This window comes from Oculina patagonica, chromosome 12 (genome assembly GCF_052425735.1).
Source record: "Oculina patagonica isolate OP01 chromosome 12, crgOcupat, whole genome shotgun sequence".
In the NCBI taxonomy this organism is placed as follows: domain Eukaryota; kingdom Metazoa; phylum Cnidaria; class Anthozoa; order Scleractinia; family Oculinidae; genus Oculina; species Oculina patagonica.
Genome location: NC_135769.1, coordinates 25,683,659 through 25,708,981, shown reverse-complemented (window position 1 = coordinate 25,708,981; position 25,323 = coordinate 25,683,659). Strand labels below are relative to the sequence as shown.

Here is a 25,323-nt window from a genome sequence, read left to right as displayed (position 1 = left end):
TCTCCCAATCTGCTATTGGATCCTGTGCGCGCGTATCTCTGTAGGTATCTCTGATGTCCAAGGTCATAGCTGGCGCACTTAACTTTGAAGTGGCGACAAATAGTTATATTGTTGTGCTACGGCATCAACACAATCAAAAATATTTGCCACATTAAAAATTGTCACTAAGCCTGGCTTATGACTTAACACTTTTCACTGTTACCAGAGTCCCCTTATAATGCAACTGTACAAAAACACAAACAAAATAAAATTTGTCTCCTATCTATGTTCAATCTCGAGCCCAGAGTCCATCTAGTCGGTCAGCGGTATGGGATGGAGTGTACCGGCGACCCTACTGCTGACCAACCGCTGATGGACCGCGGAGCCGGGAGACACTGGGCTCGAGATTGATCTATGATAATCTGATGTTAATCTATGTTATTGTAATGGGACACTTTGTGCATGATACATAGTGTAAGGATCGGACTAAAAAGCACGTGGTAGAGAGAACGATTTGACTTCGGTGTATGTTGTTGTTTGTTACTCGACTACGCGATTAAAACAGTGAAAACGACTTCAGGAACTGTCTATATCTTCCTGTGTGACGTTTATTACATTGGTGGCAGCGGTCTGGGATTCGAAGTGACCAGAAATGAGTGACGGAGAAGAGGAAATTCCCAAAGGCGCCGAAGGCGGTCTTCCAACAGAAACCGCGCCAAAACAAGAAGCGAAGCCACTACCAAAAGCTTCAAAAAGTGCATCGCAGGAGGAGAGTTCTGAAATTCAGCAGCTTGTGAATACCTTATCCCAGGCCCTGAAGCAGAGCATGGTGGTTTCTAGCGAAACGGAATCCAGGAGGAACGTACGAGCTCCGCGTGTTTATTCAGTGGGTCAAAATTTCAAAACATGGCTTTCGCAGTTTCTTCAGTATGCAAATCTCGTACATATCAAGCCTTCAGATCATCGAGCTTATTTGCTCACCCTACTGGATCAACCGGCCTACAAAGCGGTTGAGCTGCTCAAGCTTTCGGGATCGTTAACTTTCGAGGAATTCACGGCACAACTGATCCAAAGGTTTGATTCGGGCAAGACGAAAGAAGATTATAAATTGCAGTTACGGGCTAGGTGTCAAAGGCCAAATGAGGACTTCGAAGCATTCGCCGATCATTTAATGGAGCTAGTGGAAAATGCCTACCCAGAGGCAGCTTATTCCTTCAAGGTGGAACTGGCAAGAGATCAGTTTATTCAAGGAGTGGCAATCAGTGATGATTTACGAGAAAAAGTTTTCATGAGTCAACCGGCGTCGCTTGTGGAGGCTGTTCGTGTTGTTCGTCGGTTGGAAAGCGCGCGTAAAGCTTGCCAGGCCGTGCCATCTGTGGAAAAGAAAAAGTCGGTGAATGTGGTGAGTGCTTCAGCGGATGGTGACAAAATTTCGACTGAGATTCGTGAGCTAAAGGAGATAGTCCTTGGTATGAATGTGAAAATTCAAGAGCTGGAAAGGAAAGCTGAATCGATTTCGACTGCACGGCGCCGCAATGATGGGGTGTGTTTTGCTTGCCGCGAACCTGGCCATTTTGCTCGGAGTTGTCCATACAAAGAAGGGGGAAACAGAGCTCGGGGCCTGCCGAGGGCCAGGCAGTCCCCGTGAGGCCCACAGTGGTGGCCCAAGCACCAGAAGTCGCCAATGAGGTAAACAACCCTGCTTTTATAAGTAACAATGTACTTTCTGCCATATCAGACTCTGGAATCTATATTTCAGGACTTGTCAACCATAGTGTAACTTGTATATTGCTAGACACTGGTGCAACTGTTAGTGTTTTGAATGAGGAAACATGGAGAAAAAGTGGACATGTCTCAAAAGTCAACCCAGTGACTGGGACCCTGACCACTGCAAATGGAAATGAATTAACGGTTCTGGGAGAAACAAAAGTTAGATTTCGAGTAGGAAACATTGATTGTTTCTGGTCAGTCATGATTGCACGGGGCCTATCCCATGATTGCATACTTGGCTCAGACTTTTTCCAGCATTTTGGCTGTCAAATTCACTATGACACTGGAACCTTTGTAGTTGGCCATACCGAAATTCCAATCAGGTACAGCAAGGTTACACCAAGTGTTTGTAGAATTTTTCTGAGTGATGACATACAAGTAGAACCCGGAACTGAGCAAGTATTTGAAGCCAAATTAGAGAATGGATATGATCGTAACACTGGCAGTCCTGGGATTTTAGAGGAGTCAAAGGAACTGAGGGGGAAATCAGAAATTAATATAGCTCGTTCGTTAGTGATCCCCAGGGATGGACTGACCATAGTTCGAGTTGCTAACTTCTCGGATAGGCCCATCAGACTGCGGTCAGATTTTCCTGTTGCTGAATACCACCCTATTAGTAGTGTGGATGGCCATGTTGTTTCCATGGAAATGGATCCAGATGTTACAAGTGCCTCTCATCCATCTTGTTCGGTTATTGACAGACCAGTAGTGAAAGATGAGGAGCCAATGAAGGAAGAAAAGTGGAAATCAAGTTTACAAGGTAACCTGGAAGGGCTGTCAGAAGACCAGCGAGGACAATTTCTGTCTCTAGTAACAGAATACGAGGACATCTTTGCGAAGGACAGCTCTGATTTAGGAAAGTCGGGCCTCTTAGAACATTCCATCGACACCGGTGATTGCAAACCAGTGAAACAGCCTCCCCGTCGGGTACCACCCTACCAGCGAGAAGTTATTGATCAGCAAATAGATGAGCTGCTAGCTACAGGCAGGGTTGAACCGTCTCAAAGTCCATGGAGCAGTCCAGTGGTGCTTGCAAGGAAACATGACGGAACATATCGTATGTGCATTGACTTCCGTAAACTTAATCAGTCTACAAAGAAGGATGCCATACCCCTGCCTCGGACAGATGATTTGTTGGAGGCCTTGGGTGGAGCTCAGTGGTTTTCTAGTCTGGATTTGGCTTCAGGGTACTGGCAGATGCAGGTGAAAGAAGAGGATAGGCCTAAAACAGCTTTCTCAACTCATCGTGGACAGTTTCAGTGGACAGTTATGCCATTCGGATTGACAAACGGACCAGCTAGCTTTACCAGACTAATGAATCTAGCACTCAATGGTCTCACCTGGACCCACTGTTTAGTGTATTTGGATGATATCATCATCTGGGCTCCTACCTTTGAAGAACACATTCGCCGTCTGCGGTTGGTGTTCGATCGTATAAGGGCTGCTGGTTTGAAACTTAAGCCAACTAAGTGTCGATTTCTCAGAAAGGAAGTTGCCTTTCTGGGACATGTGGTGTCTTCCGATGGGATAAAGACTGACCCTGAGAAAGTTAAAGCCGTCAAAACATGGCCAGTGCCAGTGAATGTGAAAGAGCTTCAAAGCTTCCTTGGTCTTGCTAGCTATTATAGGAAATTCATCCTTGGATTTTCCATCATCGCTGAGCCTCTTTATCAACTCTGTAGGAAGAATGTGGCGTTCACTTGGCAACAGGAACAACAGTCAGCATTCGAGGAACTGAAAGACCGCCTGGTAAGCGCGCCAGTGCTAGCATATCCCGATTTCAGTCCTGAGGCAGGATCTTTCATACTTGACACTGATGCAAGCCAATACCATGGAATTGGAGCAGTTCTATCTCAGCAGCAGGAGGATGGGACTGAGCGGGTGATTGCTTATGGTAGTCGCTCCTTGAATGAACATGAGAAGAATTATTGTGCCACTCGGTTGGAAATGCTTGCTTTAGTGACCTATGTTGACTACTTCCGATAATATTTGTTAGGGCGAAGGTTCCGTATACGAACTGACCATTCCTCATTGAAATGGTTGACGTCCTTTAAAGAGCCTCAAGGGCAGGTGGCTCGCTGGCTTGAACGCCTCCAAGAGTACGACTATGAGGTACAACACCGGCCAGGAAAGCAACACAGTAATGCAGACAGCTTGTCTCGACGGCCTAGGCGAAATCATGGAGAATGTCCCTCATGTGTTCCACCGACAAAGTCAGAGGTAGCAACAGTCACCAGCAGGCTGCCTTGTGATCACGAGGACAATGAAAAGGATCTGTGGTCATCCAAGAATGTGGCGCGAGCTCAAAGTGAGGACCCTGATATTGTCCCAGTTGTAGATCGATTATTGCAGGAATGGAAGAAACCAACCGATGAGGAACTCCGACCCTTGAGTCGAGCAACAAGAGAAATCTGGGCGCAATGGGAACTATTGGAGCTACGAGAAGGAGTACTTTATCTGCGGTCACCCGAAAGAACTCCGTCAGCCAAAAGCAGGATGGTCTTACCTCACGAACTTGTTAAAGAATCGCTCAGGGAAGTTCATGATGGTCTAGCAGGTGCCCACTTAGGAAGAATGAAGACCCTGAAGAAGATGAAAACCAGGTTTTGGAGACCAGGTTTGACCAAAGAAGTCCATCGGTATTGTAGCAGTTGCCTTACATGTGCCAAGTGTAAGTCCAGGCCTAACCCAAAGGCACCCCTGCATTCGATACCATCTGGAAACCCTATGCAGAGAATCCATATTGACATAGTTGGCCCCTTACCAAGGTCTCGAAGGGGAAATCGCTACATTCTGACTGTGCAGTGTAGTTTTACAAAGTGGGCTGAAGCGTATGCCATTTCTAATCAACGCGCCACAACTTGTGCAAGGGTGCTGGTAAAGAACTGGATTTGTCGGTATGGTGTGCCAGACAGCATACACAGCGATCAGGGAAGAAACTTTGAGTCCCAGGTGTTTGAGGAAATGTGCCATTTGCTGAACATCAACAAGACTCGGACAACTGCGTATCATCCAGAGGGCAATGGACAAGTTGAGAATATGCATAAGACACTTAAAAGCATGCTGAAAGCCAGAGTTGAAGGTGATCCGCAGGGCTGGGATGAACAGCTAGATTACTGCATGATGGCCTTCCGAAGTAGTGTCCACTCCTCCACGGAACATACACCTTTTGAGCTAATGTTTGGGAGGGAGATGAGGATACCTCTGGATGTAATGATGGGCAGTGGGCCCATGGGTAATGAAAGCAGTTACTCTGAATTTGTTGCGGACCTTCAAGGAAGCCTAGAAACTGCATACCGAGATGTGAGGCAAAATCTCAAAGTAGCTCAACGTCGTCAGAAGGATGCGTACGACAAGGGAGTGAGACACATGGTGTTTCAAGCTGGTGATTTGATGTTGCGCTACGACCCACAGCTGAAGCAGGGTGAAACTAGCAAGTTCCATCGACTGTGGGAGGGACCATATGAGATAGTGTAACGGGTCACTTATGTGACGTACCGTGTGAAGAAGGTCAGGGGACATTCCAGGAAGTCTCAAGTAGTCCATTTCAACAACTTGCGGTTGTATCAGAGAAGGCAGGAAGGAAGTGGGGAGGAAACGGGTGCCAGGGAAGCAGTGGATGCACAACAAGGAGGCAGCGGAGCTGGTGAACAGGTACAGACAACATTGGAGGGAGTGGTATCAATGGAACCTGATACTGTAACCAGTGGAACTGAGGAAGAGGTTGTTTGGGCCGCGGCTAGAAGTGAAGGGTACAACCAGGTTGTTGATATGCCAGACGAGAGCGCAAGTGGGAACCCGTCCTACATTGCTGATTCTGCTTCAGACAGAGAAATTGGACAGGGTGCTGGAAGTGACCGCGAGAGCACTAGCGGGGACCCGTCCTTCCTTGCTGATTCTGCTTCAGGCAGGGAAATTGAACAGGGTGCTAGAAGTGACCATGTAGTAGATATACCAGCGGCTGAGGGAGGTGAACAGTCAGAGAATGCTCAAGGTTGTTACAGGAATGGGGGAGAGAGCAGAGAAGATGAAGACGAGGTCGAAAAAGAACAGTTAATTGGCCAGAGCCAAAGACCAGCACGCATAAGAAGACCCCCAGACCGTTATGGAGAATGGATTCTGAATAGTTTACAGCAGATTACGGACCGCTTGAAGATGTTGGAAGACAAGCAGAGGCAGGACAAGGAGCGGATAAAGAAACTGAAACCAAAATTGCTGAAGAAAGCTAGAACATTGCGAGAACATTGAGAGTACTCAAACTGTTTCAGAACTTTCTTAAGAGATTAAGTTAACGGATTGACTTTATTTTGTTTTAGTACACGTTTTAGTACACGGAATGATCGTGAATCTGGAGATTCCTTCTTTTTAGTAGAGGGGATAGTGTAATGGGACACTTTGTGCATGATACATAGTGTAAGGATCGGACTAAAAAGCACGTGGTAGAGAGAACGATTTGACTTCGGTGTATGTTGTTGTTTGTTACTCGGCTACGCGATTAAAACAGTGAAAACGACTTCAGGAACTGTCTATATCTTCCTGTGTGACGTTTATTACATTATCTATGTTAAGATCAAGCTCTCTTTGCTGTGATCTGCTATGGCAGCGGGTAAACTCTCAAATATATTAATCTCGTACCCATATCCCTTTCATTTCGGACTTCAATGGAACAAAGAAGGCTAATAAGCACTTCCGCTTTCGCTTCAGCTGCTGTATATATCGAAGCTTACCGCGCTTATAGGAGCTCGCTTCATCCACAAGCAATTGAGATAACGAGGATAGAGCCAGTAGACCAGTTCAACTATGGCTGTTGTGGACGAGAGCTGGCAAACAATGCGACCAACCATCAAGGAGAGAGTAACGTTCCATTTTGACAACGAAATGTTGAGCGATGTGAAGTTTGTTGTTCCATCGTCGAATGGCGAAAGTGAAAGTAAGAAGGTGATCCCAGCTCACAAGTTTGTGCTTGCAATCAGCAGTCCTGTGTTCTTTGCCATGTTCTATGGTCAAATGGCGGAGACTACAGACTCTATTGAACTGCCTGACTGTGACTACGAGAGTCTGCTGGAATTGTTTCGTTATTTGTACAGCGACGAAGTGAGGCTAAGCGGAAGCAATGCCATGCAAGTTTCTTATTTGGCGAAGAAGTACATGGTTCCTTCACTTGTTCGAAAATGCGCTGAATATTTGCGAGATAACTTAGAAGCATCCAACGTGTTTTGCATTCTGCCACACGCTCAGAAGTTTGAAGATAAAGATTTGGAAGATCGATGCTGGGAAGTGATTGAGAAGCAAACAGAAGAAGCTTTGAAGTCAGACGAATTTGTCACAGTTGAGCGATCCCTAGTCGAGTCTGTTGTGAAGAGAGAAGTACTGAGCGTGACAGAGGTAGAATTGTTCATAGCTGTCGACCGTTGGGCCACTAAAGAAAGTGAAAGACAAGGAACAACTCCTGACGAGGCGAAGAGAAGAATTCTTGGAGAGGAGATCGTGAAAGCGATACGGTTCCCACTGATGTCTCAGAAGGAGTTCATTTCTGTTGTCCCTGATTGCAACATTCTGACAACAGAGGAAATTGTTGACATAATGAAGTACTACAACAATGTACTGACGACTCCTTTACAGTTCTCAGCAGCGCGACGAGCTAAGGCCGATATGACTATTTATCAGTGTCGTAGATTTGGAGACTTCTATGCTCCTCCTGCTGTTGTGACAATCCCATACGCCAGCAATAGTCAGCATATTTGTTTAACTGTCAATAAGGCTATCCAATTGCTCGGAGTACAACTCTTCGGCTATGCCGCTAAATCATACACTGCCTCAGTTGAAGTGAAAGACACCACGGATGGCTCGTCCATTGTAAGGAAATCAGGATCGTATACATGTATTTCAAAATCGTACAGGCCTGATCTGTGCTACTATGGCTTTAATGTGATGTTTGATGACCCAGTTTATTTGAAACCGAACAAGTTATATGAGATAATGTCGTTAAGCAAAGGTCACCATCCATGGCTCGGGCAAAAAGGAAAAGCAACTGTTGAATGCGGCGGAGTAGTGTTTTCCTTCAGTAACTCAGATGCTTTTAACACCGATTCTAACGGAACCTCTGTTACGAAAGGCCAGTTTCCTTCATTGCTTTTTCGGACAGGTTAACCCTTTAACGCTTTTTCTTCTAGTTATCGTTCGCCGGCAAACGATGACTTGACATACGCGCTATGAAAAAATAATGAAGTTTTAAAAGTTGATCTGGTATTCTTAAGTATGAGAAGATATTGCTCTTTCAAAAGAACTATATGATATGGAAGAGACCATTTAAAATTAACTGATTGTGTTCAAACCAACTTTGTGATTTTGCATACTAGTGAAACATGAAAAATAAAGGGTGAAAATCTGCCAACTTCAAAGTTGTCATACTTGCAAACAATTTTATCTATTAAACTGAAACTTTGTCAGTCAGTCTGTTACAAACTGTTATTACATATTTTAGCCCCCAAAAGCTCCTAGCACTTATTCTCTTGATTGTTTAACTACAAATGATTAACTTTCATAGGTTAAATATTACCAAAAATGTACATTTATGACGTCATAACTCCATAGGGGTTCACCTGTCAATCAAAATCTCATCAACAGCGGAAAGCACATTCTGTGCTCTTAAAAACCGTATATCATGAGTTTACCATGCTTTCAACTGTTTGCTATGCTTCTAATACTAGTGACAACAAACCTTCATAGAAAAGCCCACAACAAAAAAACGGTTAAAGGGTTAATTGAACTAATTTTAGACCATGTTAGCCTAGGACATATAAGACAAGTGGTGTGATTTGTACAAAGAGCCCTTCTCCTGGGAGTTTCCATGAACAGTCTTAAGTTTAAAGTATGTATTGTCTTTAGGAAAAAGGACCTAAATAGGTTGGTTTCAAAATGACACATGCAGGGGTGTCATTTATGTACAACACCACGTAATTTTAAACAGAAAAGTAGACATATTATAAGTAGACTCGAATAATATCCTTAATAGAACTTTAATGAAGCCTGTATCTTGTAATAACTAATTTTACACAGCTTTCAAAAGTTAACTTTGTATCTAATTACTTTTACTTTAGTGACATATGCATATATATCTTAAACAGAGCTCGATTCCAAAAAAAATCCGATTACATTAATACTCAGACAGCATGTTTAATAATTTCATCAAAGAACACAATTTTACAATGTATAACCCTATCTCTTTTTATTATTCAGTTTTAAGACGTAACATTGTCCACGATTTGCAGGCCTCAGAAGACATGCTAGAAGATTTTGAGATTTAAAATTTACGATGATGATTTGTTCGGATCAAAAAAGACCATATGCCCAAGACTCGCGTACTCGATACGACTTCAGTAATAAGACAGCATATACAGTCGAAGTTCCCTTAACGGACACTCTCGTAAGCGGACAGCTCTACTTACGGCCGCCTTGTTTGAAACCTCGTTTTAAATCCCATACAAACTCTGTACTTTTACATTCTCGTAAGCGGACATTCCCGTAAGCGGCCGCGGACACTTTCAGAGATTACGACTTAGACTTTTTCTTTGTTTTTAAGCTCCCTTAAGCGGACACCCCAAAGAAAATCCTGTTAACGACCTCTGTATCTTATTTTTATCAATCAACTTCACATCGCCGTTCGTCACAATGATTTTACAGTAATTACAGTACCATATTTCAGTGTTTGTTTTGCCGTCATCCACGTCCGGTTACATTTCGAAACACCCCTTACATGCATCCCGGTATGCATATGCTCCCGTAAGCGGCCATCTTTCCCGTATACCTCCAGTGGCCGCTTACGAGAATCATTCTCGTAAGCGGCCAGCTCCGGTTACGGACACTTTTTTCGCGTCCCGAGGGTGTCCGCTTACGAGAGCTTCGACTGTACTCTAAATATTCAATGAAACAACACACAGTTATTACACGACTAAGGTAACCGAGACCAATAACTAAAATCAACCAATCAGATCGCTTTATTGCCGATCCAATATGTTCTTAATTTTTATGCTTGACCGGGTAGGAACAGTTAAACGGATTATTTATAAATTTGTTTCGAGCCGTGATTTGTGTGATTAACCATGAAAAGTGAGCGTTACTCTGACCTAGCGCTCACGTAACACAATCTTGTCACGTGAGTACAGTGACGTCGAATCTAACAGCTCAAATGAAAACTGCAAAACAAAGTATGCACAGACCCGTGTTTGTGTTTATAACCTGAGAGCTGCTGATGTTGTACAGGACAGTGATTACTTTGGACGTCCATTTTGTTCGAAGAATACAACACAGTTGTGCACTCTCTCTATACATGTCTCTATTTTGAACCTGAGGAGCGCATTTTTTTGTAATCGTAAAGCTAGTTGTATAGAGCTTCCGTACCCGTGGTCTTAAAACTAAGCCTTCCAATAAGAAAAGAGCTCCAGGTTTTAAAGGCGTGAAAGGAAATAACCTTAGAATTTCTTTATTTTTTCAAACTAAAATGTCGCCGGAATAGCTACTGGTTTCAGCTCGCTTGCAACAATTGTCTTTTTAGCAGTAATTTTAAAATCTGCCTGTTAACAAGAGAGCCCAGGTCATTATTAAACACAGTGTTCCTTCATGATGTTTTGGTGCAGTAGCTTGGCTTGACTTCTTCATTCAACCATCGTTCCTTACTCCCTAGGACACTTTTGTAATCTTTCCCCAGACTTCTAGTTCGGCGGTCGCCCCGGCCGATAAAATGCGCTCACTCGCTAGCCTGCATTGCAGGATAGATTAAGCTTCAAGTTATCTACAAAAGGCAATAATTTCATAGACTGCAATTAGTCGGTTTTGCTCCTAAAATGCCACGTGCGACAGGAAGAGTTGAAATTATGCAAATTAGTGGAAACAACGAGTAGGTAATTAATGGGGCGAGGCGCGACTTTTCCGCTCACTACTTGCTCGCATTCGCGTTTTCAAGTCGCACTCTGAAGAATAATAATAAAATTCAGTCTTATGATTTTAAGGTGCCAACAGGTACCCCAAGCGATGTGGAGATATAGACTGTGTGACCTTTGATTTTGTTTTTTTTTAAAATGGCGTTGTTTGAGTGTTGAAATTTAACCGTCACGGCGGCCGTTGCGTAACAGCGAAACTGATAAGGATTTGAATGGGAAATAACGATTCCTACTTTAATGTAAAAATGCGAAAAAATTTTGTAATAAAAAACCTACCTGAAGTCTACTGTCTGTTGTTTTTTCCCTAATGTGGTTCTATGTGGTTTTTGGAGCCAAAAGCAAAGAATTTGATCGAAGGCGTGGTCCTTTAACCAACGTGCACCTCCCCTGTATGGTCGCGAAGGAATAAATAATCAATTAATGGGGCGGGAATGCAGGTGAGTTTACGTTCTCGATGAGCAGCGGAAATTTAGGAAACGAGCAAAGAGTCGCCATAATCGAAAAACTCGTTCAAGTAAGCTCGAAGAAACAGCTCTTCGCTGGCAATATGAAGAAACTATTAGAACGGATAGCGAATTTGTCGGCTGTAAATGGAATTGGCAGACAATGTGTCCAACGATCAAAGAGAGAACAAAGTTTCTTTTCAACAAAGAGCAACTGAGCGACGTGAAGTTTGTTGTCCCGATATGGAATATTGGCAGCGATTATAAAAGCAAGATTCCAGCTCACAAGTTTGTGTTTCCAATCAGCAGTCCTGTGTTCTTTGCTATGTTTTATGTTCAAATGGTGGAGACTAGACTCTATTGAACTGCCTGACTAGTACTGTGACCGCTCGAGTCTTTTGGAGATGTTGCGTTACTTGTACAGTGATGAAGTCCACTTGAACGGCGGTAATGTCATGCAACTGTCGTACCTGGCGAAGAAATACATGCTGCCTTCACTCACTCGATGATAAATGCACTGAATTTCTGCGAGACAACTTGAAAGCTTATAACGTTCTGTGCATCCCACCGTATGCTCAGAAAGTCGAGGATGAAGAATTAGAAAATCGTTGCTGGAAAGTGACGCAAAGAGGCAAACGAAGGAAGCCATAGAATCGTCGGAATTTTGCGACCTTGAGCGACCTTTGGTTGAATCGATCGTGAATAGAGATGGTTTGAATATAAAAGAAGTGCTTTATTTTCCAAGCAGTTGATCGCTGGGCCACAGAGGAATGCAGTAGACAACGTTTAACACCAAGTGATGAGCATGCAAAGAGGCGAGTCCTTGGAGACGAAATCGTGAACGCGATACGCTACCCGCTTATGACACTCAGTGAGTTTGCTTCTGTTGTTATTGATTGCAATATTCTCACATTTGAAGAAATTCCTGACTTGGTCAAACACTAAGCTGGCTTGTCAACATCACCTATTCTCACAAGTTCCAAGGATCGGTCCCTTCCAGCGATGTCGTAGAATTGGAAAATTAGTTTCGGTGGAAGAAGGTGGCTGGTATTACCATGGATCCACCAACGAAATTCGCTTCACTGTCGACAAAGACGTCGTCTTCCATGGTGTTCAGCATTTTGGCAGTGAAGAGGGAAAATACGAAGTTTCGATAAAAATTAAGGAACCCGATGACATATTTTCTCGTCTTACAGATCCAGGATTCACAGAAGCATCAGGATCATACACTTCAGAGAAAGAAGAGAACGATGAATACTATGGTTTCGACGTTATATTTGATCACCCAGTTTGGTTGGAAAGCGGTAAGGTAAAGTCTATGAGATAGTGTCAAAGATAAGCGGCCCAGATTCATGGTACGGATTAGAAGGGAAATCATCCGTTGAATGCGGCTGGTGTTACGTTTAATTTCAAGAGTCCGTGGAGTCTTGTTACTGGTGTCTCAAGAGGTCCGTTTCCAGCCTTCATCTTTACGCTATGAATAAAGATATAAACTGGAGTTTTGTAATACTTGTAACGTTCTTACAAGGTGTTGGAGCAGCCCTTTATAAGGTCATTGACTGCAGGAGCCGAAGAAATTCGTCGTGCGAATGACGTAGAAAGCATGCGTTGAATGCGTTGGTGTTTCAATAAATTTACTTGACTTCATGCAGTCATGAAACCATTTTCCAGTACGTATTTTTATTCTGTTCCGAGCTAGTTTTTGAATGGTTAGTACCAGCCCTGCACTAGCCCAAAGAAATAACCGACTGCTAATTCTCGACCGAACTTGGTGCGAAGTACGAAAACCCATTCTGTTTCGGGGTGTGTAAGTGACTAGCTAGCTAGTAACAGGAAGAGGGCTCCCTGCATGGCTGATAACAAAGATTTTTTACGTATTGTCCTGACCTCAGGGGTTTATATTATTTGTGACTTCCATTCTGTTCCAAAAAAATCGTTTTTTCTTACGCGCGTGCCTTAGAAGAACAATTGAAGGAGTGCCTGAAATAAAGCCCCAAGTGACTTATTATAGATTGCTAGATTCTTCTTCCAATTTGCCTTTTTCATGCTTTTTAATCAAAAGGAGAATATTATATCAGATCAGGAGTTACTTAGGGCCTTATTCTATACACCCTTTCAATTTGTAAGTCACTGTTACAAGCCGAATTACATGGACTACCAAGGACCCTAACAGACGTTAATAGTTTGAGTATTTTTAAGGATGCTATAAAACGTCGCGCTCGGAAGAATTTTATTGAAACATAGAACCCTTTTAAACGTAACCCTTTTTAATATTTAGAATGATTTTATTTTTTAGCTGTACATTTTTAACATTTTTTTGTAATTTGCCCTGAAAAACCATTTTTGGAGAGGTAAATAAAATCTCTCTCTCTTAAATGTCTGATCAAATACATAAAAGTGGGAAAACAACGACAACAATAGCAGTACAAGCAGAAAGGCCAGTTTACACGAGCAATTGATATGTGACAAAAATTTGCTGAGAAGCTCTCGTGTTAGCTTTTATGTGACAATTTAAAGTTGTCACATACGAAAAACTGCTGGTGTAGACGACTCGGCACAAAATGTGGTAATAATATGCGATAGCATATGTAGTTCCCAATCTCCTATTGGGCACTGTGCGCGCGTATCTCTGCGTATATCTGCTGTCCAAGGACATTACTGGCGCACTTAACTTTAAGCTGTCTGACAAATAATAGTCGTGATATCTTCACAATCAAAAAGAGATAAAGTACATGTTGTTTTTATGGCTTCATGATTGCATGTTAATAAATCTCTCAGTAATGTAGAGTGTGTATTTTTTCCAAGACAATTTTAAGATATCTTCAGGCTGATTTCCCACTAAACACCTTATATATGAAAAAACGCACTAGCCTGAATCCCAAAATCATAAGTTCTTAAATGTGGGTGTTTTCTGTATATTTTTCTCTTACCCATATCCCTTTCGAACTTTAGAAGAGGCTTATTCGCCCTTCCGCTTTTGACTTCAGCTTCCATGAGCTGATTATATCCCCAAGCCACTGAGATAACTGGACAAAGCCAGTTAAACAGTTCACCAGTGGCTGATGTAGACGAAAGCTGACAAACATCAAAGAGAGAAAAACGTTCCCTATTTAACATGGAGATTTTGAGTGATGTAAAGTTTTTATTTTTTTTTTCATTGTTGAATGGCAAAATGGAAAGAAAGAGTGATCTCAGCTCACAAGTTTGTGCTTGTAAATTAGCAGTCCTTTTTTTTTTCCATGTTTTATGGCTAAATGGCGGAGCACATGGATCTATTGAACTGGTTGAGTGTGAGTTTGAGTGTCAATTGGAGATGTTACGTTACATGTTGTGGTTGTACAGCGATGAAGTCTGTCGCGCCTTGCCGTAGTTCGATGATAAGTGCGCATGCACCGAAGGAGAAAAAGGAGGAGGAGAAGCTTGAGCAGGAAGAGGAGCGAGAGGAATAGAAATTTTAACTCCTTTAACTCGACGGAGAGATTAATACTTAAAGCAGTTGCACAATTGGGTAATAAGAGGTATGAAGAAATTATGAATATATGAAATCATATATTTGAACTGCGGATGACGATCTTCTCTTCATTTATTCTTCATCCGCAGTTCAAATATATGATTTCATATATTCATAATTTCACCTTCATCTTTCCCGGGTATATAGCGAATCAATTTAATGAGAGGGTCCTGAAGGGGGGTCCTAAATCCCAATTCCCAGCCCAATTTTGGTCCAAATCCCAGTTCCCAGGCTTCAAATCTCAGTTCCCAGGCAAATTTTGGTCAAAATCCCAGTTCATAAACAACAAAATAAAGTAAAAGACAGGTCTGCACGGACTCCCCATGTGCCTTGTGGTCGCCGGTGTATGTTTTTTAAAGGATGCACATTAGATCCTCAACCCTTACGGTCTATATATAAAAAGGTCACAGAACAATCTACTGCAGGGAACAGAATTGAGAACACATCTCTACCTCAACAGCTGAAGAGAATCGCGAAGAGTCAAAACCACCAGTACTGTTATAGCCACTGTAAAAGTTGCAGAAATATTTGCCGTTCACGACTCTCTGCAGGCACAATACCTCTAAACAACGGTGTCGAAGACAGAGGCGGTGGCGCGGAGCGTTTTGGAACGTGGTGGTGGTGTGGGGGAGGGGGGGGGGGGGGGCTAAGACTGTCCCAAAAATACTCGGCCGATTTTCCTATTGGAGCAAATTTTCTCCGTTCTATCAACATTTTGTTTTTTGAGCTTTTTCTACACCGCAGATTTCCGAAGATTCTCCGATTGTTGTTCGAAGGCCATACGAACGTTTCAGATCATTTTCGAACTTTTACGAAGGTAAACGAAGATTTCCGAAGACGTCCAAGGAAGTTTCGAAGATGTTTAAACTCACTCACGAGACGGAATAGCTTGACAAACCAATTTTACGGTGTGCTTGCGATATTTTCCGCACCAAAACGTGGGGGGGGGGGGGGGGGCTGCGCGCCCACGCCAAATTTTGGTTTCTGGGGGCTACAGTTCCCCTGCCCCCCTGGTCCGCCGGTTATGGAAGATTATCTGTTGTTGAATTAAATGAAAGCATTGGAGCCTTATACAAAATTAACCTTTGCCAGGAGCCCATGACATGGGCTCCTGCCTTTGCTGAAAACAAATTTTAAAAAACCCTCCGATCAGCTCTTTTTTTTAAAAAAGGTAAATCCTTTAAATACATGCTTGTGAGAGGAAAAATATAATTTGAAGGCGCCAATGCGACGCCGACGACCACAAGGCACATGGGGAGTCCGTGAAGACCTGTTTTTTTACTTTATTTTCACAAAGAAGTGAAATCCCATTCCCATTTTCCAAAGTGTTTTTCCCATTCCCAGTGGTAAAATCCCAGTCCCAGTGCACGAATCCCATTTTCCCAGCCCAAAAAGAGGCAAATCCGAGCTCCCATTTTACCCCTTCAGGACCCTCTAATGACCAGCTCCCATTTGGCATGTTAGCTCAATTTGTTGAAGCGCTGCACCGGTATCGCAGAGGTCCCGGCAAGCCTGATTTTTTTAGGCTTTCAATTTTTTTTGCAACTGCTTAAGTTGCGTTCATAACTGCGAGGATCTCTTCATTTATTACGAGGTAAGAAATTTTAAAAACGGTAAATAACTATGCCTGAAATTTGAAAAGTTGGCAAAGGTAATTAAAACCTGCATGGAAAAGCTTGGTTGCCAGGCGAACATCGCCGGAAAACCATGGACTGGAGAGTGTGTAAATGGTCGCCAAATCGAAATATGTATCCTCACAATTTAAGTGAACATCTAGCTAGTTATAGGTTTGTCATCTAAGCAAGAACCCCTCTCTTCAAATTTGTGTAAAAAAAAAACCAACCAAGCAAACAACTCTGACACGGGGGGGGGGGGTATCCACCCAATCTTCTCCTCCATATACTTCCAATCATATGACGACTATTACGAAAGACGCTTGAAAGAAATTTTACTCATCCTGAACGTCTGAAACTAAATTAAAATGGCAGTTTTAGTAGTTCACACTTGCAATACTGTATACCAACACCCTGACCAAGAAAAAACTTTTTAAAGTATTACATACTTCAAAGTATGTAAAAGCTACACAAAATAATGAATAACGTCATGGCAAAACGGACCAATCAGCTTCAACGGATCAGACTTATGACATCATCAACTGACAACAACTTTCCACTTGACTATAAAGCTGACTTTCTCTCAGGTTGTCGAAACGTTAGTCACAAACGACAGTCCTTTCCAAGACTACTTTCACCCAGACGATCACATTACACGAACTACTGATACTACTGGGTTCAAACCAATCACTATTTAAAAGTTTGGAAAATGCTTACAAGCTTACAACCTTACAACAGTCAAGTTGTTTGTCAGAAAACTGACAACTTGACTGTTGTAATAAATAATATTCTCTAATTTAAATAGTAACACTTAAATTGTATACGTAACAAAAATCTGCTGTTAGCTTTAAAAAGTGTTTTTAAAATGTCAAATACTAAAAATTATCAAGATTATGATGAAAGAATTCCTAAAAGACCCGTTTCTTTTCGTTTCTGATTTCTATAGCGTGATATTTACTACACACAGCTATACTACTGTCAGGAATTTGTTTGACTTGCCACTGAACTATTCAGCGTTTAGTAAAGCTTTTGGCTCGACCATATTTTGCCATGTTTCTCCCACTATTTTTGCAGTTTTCGCATTGGGTTATTAATTATATAATTTCAAATTTTTACAATCAATTCTGGTGAGTTTCAGACATTTAAAAATAAATATCAAAACCCTGGAGCACATTCTGCCTTCCCTTCCTACCGAGGGACAGTTATTTATTCTCTTATACTGGTCTAAACAGTTAGATTCCTGATTACGAAATGCTAAAAGGATTTCTGTTTGTCCTTACTTTAACGTGCACTTTTCTTGCAAATGTCCCCACTTGTGACATTTGCGACAAAAACTGTCTTCATTAGAGTGAGCGTAATAGCATCTGTCGGGCCCATATTTGCAATGACCCTTATTCCAGCATTCTCCGTCCTTGCGAGGATTTCTAAAGAACTTCTTCTCATCATCAGTGTGTTGATACTCGCAATTTAAACCCCTCTTACAGCTTGAGCGAGAATCGCATGGGGTGGAGTATTGCTGTGTTCTTCTTTTACGGGGCTTTCTTTGGACAACTTGGAAACCAGTTTCATCTTCATGCAATTCATCTCCATGCTTGAATGATGGATCCTCACTTGAAGCGCCATTTACGCTTAGCTGTCGGTCTACGATTTGTAATGCCTCAAATCTGTTAGCAAAACAAATGTCACCTTTTTGATCACATCCCATATACGCAGGGTAATTTACAACCTGTCCTGGGTATTTTTGCTTTAGATATTCAAAGATCGTGGGAAAGATCTTTTCGAACTCTTCGCCATCAACTGACTTTACGTGTGCAAAAGTAAGAATTATGTCTTCGTAATCCACTCGATTATCCACTCCTTCTGGCCCTGTCCAGCGGAACGTGAAAGGCCAGCCCAACTTTTCACTAAGATTCTTTTGCCACTGTTCATCGGGAGAAAAATCGACATTCTTTATGATAACGGACCGAGACTTCCAATCTGGAATTTCCTTTTCGCCAACTCGATTTTTGAAATTAGTAAACGTAACAACTTCTAGCATCGAGTCGAGTTCAGAGATTTTCAAACACTCGGGATTATCTTTTGACAGTTTTCTAAGTGAGTTTGAAATACCACTCTCCCACATCCAGATCTCAATGGACCATTTGCTTTTCAAGCTCTCTTTTATGGCTGGTATCATATCAGCATCTCCACTAACCATCACCACCTTTCCTTTGACAACACTTCTATCAGAAACGAGCGCGGTAATGTCCGCTACCATCTGGTGGTCAACTTGCTTTTCTTTATTTGTATAAGTGCTTCTTTTATTGGTGACTACTTTCCAACCGTGGTCTCTTATTTTCTGCCAGACAGTGTCTATTGCCGGTGGTTCCGATCCATAAAGGGTACCCCAGGCAACGTCCCTGCCACTCGCTACAACGTCCGTCACTTTTCCGATGTCCAGGCGTGTTCTTGGATCCTCTACACATTTTAATTTTGACTTTACAGCAGCAAGCTTCTTTGCCTCGATCCACATATTGGAATCATCAACGTAAATGAAGACATGCTCTTTCTCTGCATGTAATGGCGTGATTCGCTCCAGGTTCTTTCCACAGGATACACAGCTTGTATTTTTCAAGTCGTCGTAAGTCTGGTCGGCAAAACAGTAAAAACAGGTCATGTGCTGGGACTCACACTTCCAGAACTTATGATACCTTGTAAGTTCCTTGCCGCAGTTGTCACAGGACCAACTTGTAATGAGATCTAAGGAGCAACAGAATAATTATTTTAGTGCTTTTAATATTTAAAGTGGGAGGCAGAAACTTTAAAGGGTCATAAAACGTTAAGGGGGAATGTTGTGAAAAGGAATTTCATCCAATAAAATAATCCTAGCCACTCTTCACCGCGTGAGCTTATTACCACCCATATAGCTGTCATAGGGCCGTTAGGCCTGCATATTGAGCGAAAGGCTTCGAACCAGTTAGGTTTTTCTTTTGTATGTCAACTTAACTCGAAGGATACCTCAAAATAGTAACTAAGTAACGTTAAAAAAATGCTAGGAGTGAGTGAATCGTTACGTCAATCAGTAACTTCATATTAAATTGAGAAAAAAAAAAACTTCAGATTTTCCCAATAAATTCAATTTAAAAAAAAGTAAAATGACGATATCAGGGGGGGGGGGGGGGTAGGGTTTGAATATAAATCTCATTTCTAATCCCAAAATTTTGCCCAAATCCCATTTCCCAGCCTATTGTTTTCCCAAATTGTCAAAATCCCAGTCCCATTTCAATTGTTTTTCTGCCTGTGTTTCCCATTCCCAGTGAGCCAAATCCCATTTTCGTAATGAAAATTTGCCCATATCCCAGTTCCAGTTTTACCCCTTCACGTCCCTCGTTCTTTACTAGAACAAAAACAGTATCTGATTCTAAAACCCAGGTCTAGGGACGGACCATTCGAAAAGTGTTAGGGGGGGGGGGGGGGGGAGAGGTGGTGGATTTTCGGCTTGCACGAATTTTTTTTACTTGTGCAGGAAATCTTTTTGCAGGTGTAACCTTCCGCTCGAATTTTTTTAGTCACGTTCTTTTTTCAGACAAATAGTTTTCTTGAGACCGGATGCCATGTATTACTTTATACCATGCTTTTGACAGATGTTGCTTTGTTGACGCTTTGCTAAATAGCTTAAATATTTCCAAGAAAAATGTTGTTATTCGTCGATTTCATACTTTAGGGGCTGGCCAATACGGACTGGGTGGTGGGCCGGAGCAATTGGAAAAGTGGCGGCTGGAGAGTAGGCTTTTATAGATTGTGCTCCTAAAAGTGGCATATTATGCTACTAGCAGTGCTCAAAATTTTGCCAAATTATGCAAAAATTATGCCAGAATTCCCAAATTATGCTTCTGATTTCCGAAATTATGCTCACAAAATGACGTAGATTCTATACATAGAGGTGCGCAATAACGACACCAAATTATGATGTTTTTTAAATAAACTGTTGTTGTAAATTTATTTGTGTTTATGGCAGTTTATCACGGCCGTCAGCTGTCCAAATTAGCTGCTCGCATCTCTAAACCGTTTGTAAAATGCCTCCAACGACTTAACAATCACAATTGTATAGCTAAAACACGCATTGCAAGAACAAACTACCTAAATTTCATTTATTTCTGTAGAAAGTACACCATATTTACTACATTTTATGAATTTATGCTCCAAAAAGTGCTAAAAATTGCTAATTATGCCGTGGCAGTGCTCGTTTCACAAATTATGCTTTTTAGCTCCAATTATGCCAAAAATTATGCTAGCACAATCTATAAAAGCCTACTGGAGAGAGTTCAACAAATTCAAACCGATGTCGATCACAAGCCAACTAGGGTGGTCCGGGGGTCCATGCTCCCCCAGGAAATTTTGATATTCGGGCATTCTGAAATCGCTTGAAATATGCTTGTGTCAAGAAATAATATAAATACCACTGGGGGTTTTCTCTGACTCGTCCCCAGTCGTCTTTTGAGTCCGTCTTGAGTCGACTGTTGAACACGGAGGGAATCGTGGGAAGGAAGAGGACAAGCGCATTTTGCAATTTTCGAATAAGAGACGACTGGGGACGAGTCAGCCTAATGCGGGCCAACGTTTCTTAAGAAAACGCATTGAAGCGTTTACTGATCTTTACTGTACATGCAATACAGGTAACCCGGGGCACCGTTCTAGGCGAGATAGCTTTTTGCCATGTAAACGGTTATGCTCGGGGCCCCGGGCTATCGCAGCCTGCTGGGATAAGTCTTGGCACGCGTTCTTAAATTAAATTGGAAGTTAATGGCATAAAATGTATAAATTCTGAACCCAAAGAGTGTCATTTAACCAAAATTAGTTTTATCTGTCGGCTGGCGAGCATCAGTTATTAATTTGAAATTTTCGTAGAAATTTTTATGCTAATTAAACTAACTAACTGCACTTCTTTTTAAAATCTTATGATTCTAATATAAGGTGCCGCGGTGTGACATGTGGGAAATTCGTGACGTAAATCCTGTGTGGTTAGATTACGTGGGCTGATTTGGTAAAGAAAGGAAATAGTTTTTACCAAACTATAATTCTAAATTTGTGCTAAAAATGCAATGTCACGTTTTTGTAAACCTGGTCACATAATTTTTGTACATGTGTCGTTGAAGTGGAACCTCTGCCTCAGTTGTGAGTAATTAATACAAGTAGGAAACTATAACGATCAGATTCACTGGGATGCCAAGAAAACGAGCTGTGAACCGATGAAGGAATCAGCTCTCGCAATCGGTATTGAGAGCCGAGTCTTGCTGTTCCTGCACTTCTGGTACAACATTTTGCATGTTACACAGCAATTAAAACCAAAAGACCAAAAAATAAATTAAAAGAAAAACCTTGACTCGAACTTGACTCGTGACTCGAACTTGACTCGGGCTCGAACTCGTCTCGTGGTAAGAACAAACTCAGGTATATCATGATAATTTATTTTATTTTATAAACATCAGTGAAATACCAGGAAATCTTTCGCGCAAAAAAATGATATCTTCACACGTGAAAATTACATGTTATTTTCACATGTGAAGATATCGATTTCGAAAAGTTTTCTGACAAGTTTGCCCTGTTTCAATGCTGAATGAGCCAAAGTAAATCGATATTAAGTCGAAATAATTTCGGATCTTCCTCGAAAATCTTCGGCAATCTTCGGATATCTTCGGAAAGGTTCGGAAACATTTGTTCGGAAATCTTCGGAAAATGATCGGCACTCTTCGGAAAAAATCGTCAAAAACATCGTAATTAGTAGGTTTATATAATAAACAGAATATTACATGGTTGCTTGGAGATATGAAATTTATCTTCTCGTGTTCAAATCGAAATCCCACTCGTTCGCCGCGCAACCATGTAATATCCTCTATAACTTTCATTGAACTATATCCAGGGAGCAAGTTGAATTATGTACGTTTTCCGGAAATTTTACAATTAATTTCAACTGAATTCAAGCTGCCAACAATGCATTTTGGCTTATTGTGGACGGGACGTGAAAATTTGACAATATTAATGAATATATTCAGAATATTCTGGCAGAAATCTCAACTGAGGATATACAGACAAGAAGCAACCAAAACTGCAACGATGTCTGTAGCACTCGATGCGCATAAATAGCCAAACATGATATACGTATCAGTAAAGTATATCCAAATACTCAGTTATAAACATCTGTGTATCTGTGTAAATACTGGCTAAATTGCAGAATACCCCGCAACTAAAGCTGTTCCGCGTAGCCACCGAAAATGGCTACGCGGACCGTCCGATCAAACGCTACTGGGAACGAAAGTAGTTTGTAAGAATAATTTTCTCACTCGTCAACGTGTTTTTAATCGCTGACTAAATTTTTGTCGGGTGTTTTTCGCGGTGAGGTCCACTTTAGTTTGCTTGCGGTTAGTTCCACTCTGGTTTGCTTGCGGTTAGCTTTTATTTGTTTGTAAGGGAAGCACACTAAAACTAACTAAAAAGCCGTTTGTTCGAAGGTCGAAAGCTATTGCCGTTCATTCATTTTATACGAAACAGGACGAGGTAAGATTTTGACAATTATCGATTCACTGTGTTATTAACTTTGTAGTTTCTCGTTGTTCGTCACAATTTCGAAACACAAATATTTTTATTTGCTTGATGGCATAGACAAACGTTCGTGAGTGATTTTCGAATGTCATGAATAAATTTCGACTGCGTAGACGCGTAGACGCGTAGCCACTTTACTAGTAAACTTCGAGAGCTATGAATAAATTTTGACTGCGTAGACGCGTAGCCACTTCCTAGTAAACTTCGAGAGCTATGAATAAATTTAGACTGCGTAGACGCGTAGACGCGTAGCCACTTTCCTGGTAAACTTCGAGAGCTACGAATAAATTTCGACTGCGTAGACGCGTAGCCACTTTCCTAGTAAACTTCGAGAGCTATGAATAAATTTTGTCGGCGTATACGCGTAGCCGAGTAGCTGGCTGCACAGTGTAGCTAGAAATGCGGGGTATTCTGCAATTGCTCCTAAATACTAAACTAGACAATTGGTTTGTTGTATAAAATACTGCATGCAAATACTCCGCCATTGCCACGACAAGCCACTTCGTATCTGGCATCGAAATTTATGATTTAATTTAGTACATACCATCACTTGCATAAGCTCCAGTATTCATCGTGTGATTCGCAAAGAGAAACTTAGCTAGACTTTAAAGGTACCAGTATAAAGTCGATCAGTCCTTGACAGTTTATTCCGCTCCGAACTTAAGAACGTACAACAAAACGTCTTTAGTAAAGTGTGGAATGTGTCAGGTGCAGGTGACCTTGTTTATTTACAGTAAGATGAAGTCACGCTATTACGTGCATTGTTAAAAATACTAAACTGTGACGTTATATATACTACAATCTAATATATTTCGGTCGAACTTCGAATGATATCGTTAGATATAACTATTTTACAAAATAATACTATCGCCTGGACGTTTCAGCTTTGGTTAAATTGCGTGAATTGTTTTACAACCGTTGCTGATTATAATGTAAATGACGTCAACCTAATTCTCAGAAAAACAGGAAATCATTCTCGGAAAAATCATTTGCATAAATGATAAACGAATATCTAAAAGACTTCTTGCAGCCGAACCGTGAAAAGATTTTTATGGGGGCTTGCCGAGCATTGGCCAACTTATACGGTTAGGTCGGTTAGGGAAAGTAATTTTATTCGTTGGTTTCGTGATGGCAGAAAAAAATATAATAAATTATAAAATAATAATAAAGGTCTATGGAGAAAACGAGCAAATATTATAAAAAGCCTCCCTCGCGGCGAAAGAAGCAGGTAAAAATCTACGCATTAACTATCTCAACCGAGAAGATTCTTGTGAGATTAGTTGTGCATGTTATAGTGTGACGAAACGTGTTCCGGGAGACGCGAACGTTTCCTTTACGTCGTGCATTCATCTACAGAGCTACCGCTGAGGAGGGTAAGGAGCAAAGATCAATGCAACATGCAAAGTATTGTACTCTATTAATTCCTATCGATTCCTATTTTTTTCTGAACGGTGAATACTTGTATATTTGATAATTGTCCATTATTTCCTTTAAATTATATAGGTAATGCCATGCATGTAGAGATACGACAATACCTTAAATGGTTTTTGTTTCTGTTAGGCATTGCTGCTTAATGTACGGCTCTATAAAAGAAAATTGGCACAAATGGGTTGTCAGTTGTTCTGAATTCATTTCACAAATTTTAAGCTGACAGTTGTTGTTTTTAATTTTTCAGCGCGAATAAGACAGTACAGTTGTTTGTAAGGCCTCTGTTGTTGAATTGGCGAGTAAAAATATATACAATTCTTATTGAATACTTTCGTGGCTGGTCTGACACGCATGTTTCGTCTCCGCCAACAGACTCATCAGAGACCTTTCGGTGAAGCTAACTCGTCGAACATCGCGTTCGAAGTCCCGCTATGACTTTTTTATGCTTATGCTGCGTTTGGTTTTCCAATTAACTAAATTTCAGTTTGTGAAACTTTTTTCTTCAATGCAAATTTATCGCGGGACCTTTTCCTTAAGTAGTCCTTGAACTCAAAAACTACGCTGAGATATTTACAGTACTCCCGTGCAAGCCCGTGCAAAATAATATGTTAATGCTTCTTGTCGATTGCGGCTGTTGTGCCAAAATTTTTCAATGCTTACAAATGAAACAAATATATACCAGTAGAATTATTTAAGATTTTTAATCTCATGGTGTTTGTTAAATTCAGCCTAGCATTAATAAATTATCAGGGAAACTCATAGGTGAGGAAAATTGTCCATTTTTTTGCACTGCTGGTTTTCTCCAAACCTAGTCCGATACGTTGATCTACCCAGTAGAGAGAGGAATTCATCTCTTTTGACTGCTTTTTTGCCCCAGGTCCGATCCGCAGTTCAAGCTATATTTTGATTGTTTGTTCATGATCTTTTTTTATCTGTTTTGACTGCCTTTTTGCCTCACAAGATCGCTTACAAAATGACGATAAGGGTCCGTAGTCCGAACAAGTTTGAGATTGTTTTGTTTCGAGCATTCATTAACCTTCTCAATGAATTTTTCTGACGTC

At 41.4% G+C, this 25,323-nt stretch overlaps 4 protein-coding genes across 4 annotated transcripts in view; 3 read left to right on the top strand and 1 right to left on the bottom strand.

Annotated features, from left to right (window-relative positions):
* LOC144633819 (ADP-ribosylation factor-binding protein GGA1-like) overlaps positions 1-25,323 on the top strand; it is a 105,855-nt gene that overhangs the window by 26,268 nt on the left and 54,264 nt on the right. The gene's annotated exons all lie outside the window — the stretch shown is intronic.
* LOC144632943 (BTB/POZ domain-containing protein 6-like) lies at positions 6,338-8,194 on the top strand. The gene has a single exon (XM_078491700.1). It carries the CDS (start codon positions 6,550-6,552, stop codon positions 7,897-7,899), a length of 1,350 nt encoding a protein of 449 aa, XP_078347826.1. The 5' UTR covers positions 6,338-6,549; the 3' UTR covers positions 7,900-8,194.
* LOC144633520 (BTB/POZ domain-containing protein 6-like) lies at positions 11,582-14,580 on the top strand. Its single transcript, XM_078492370.1, has 4 exons — positions 11,582-11,762; positions 11,880-12,002; positions 12,109-12,435; positions 14,474-14,580. The coding sequence occupies exons 1-4, from the start codon at positions 11,582-11,584 to the stop codon at positions 14,578-14,580; spliced, it is 738 nt and encodes a 245-aa protein (XP_078348496.1).
* LOC144633824 (uncharacterized) lies at positions 17,444-23,507 on the bottom strand. Its single transcript, XM_078492708.1, has 2 exons — positions 23,379-23,507; positions 17,444-18,994 (listed from the first exon to the last, which is right to left on the bottom strand). The coding sequence occupies exons 1-2, from the start codon at positions 23,404-23,406 to the stop codon at positions 17,532-17,534; spliced, it is 1,491 nt and encodes a 496-aa protein (XP_078348834.1). The 5' UTR covers positions 23,407-23,507; the 3' UTR covers positions 17,444-17,531.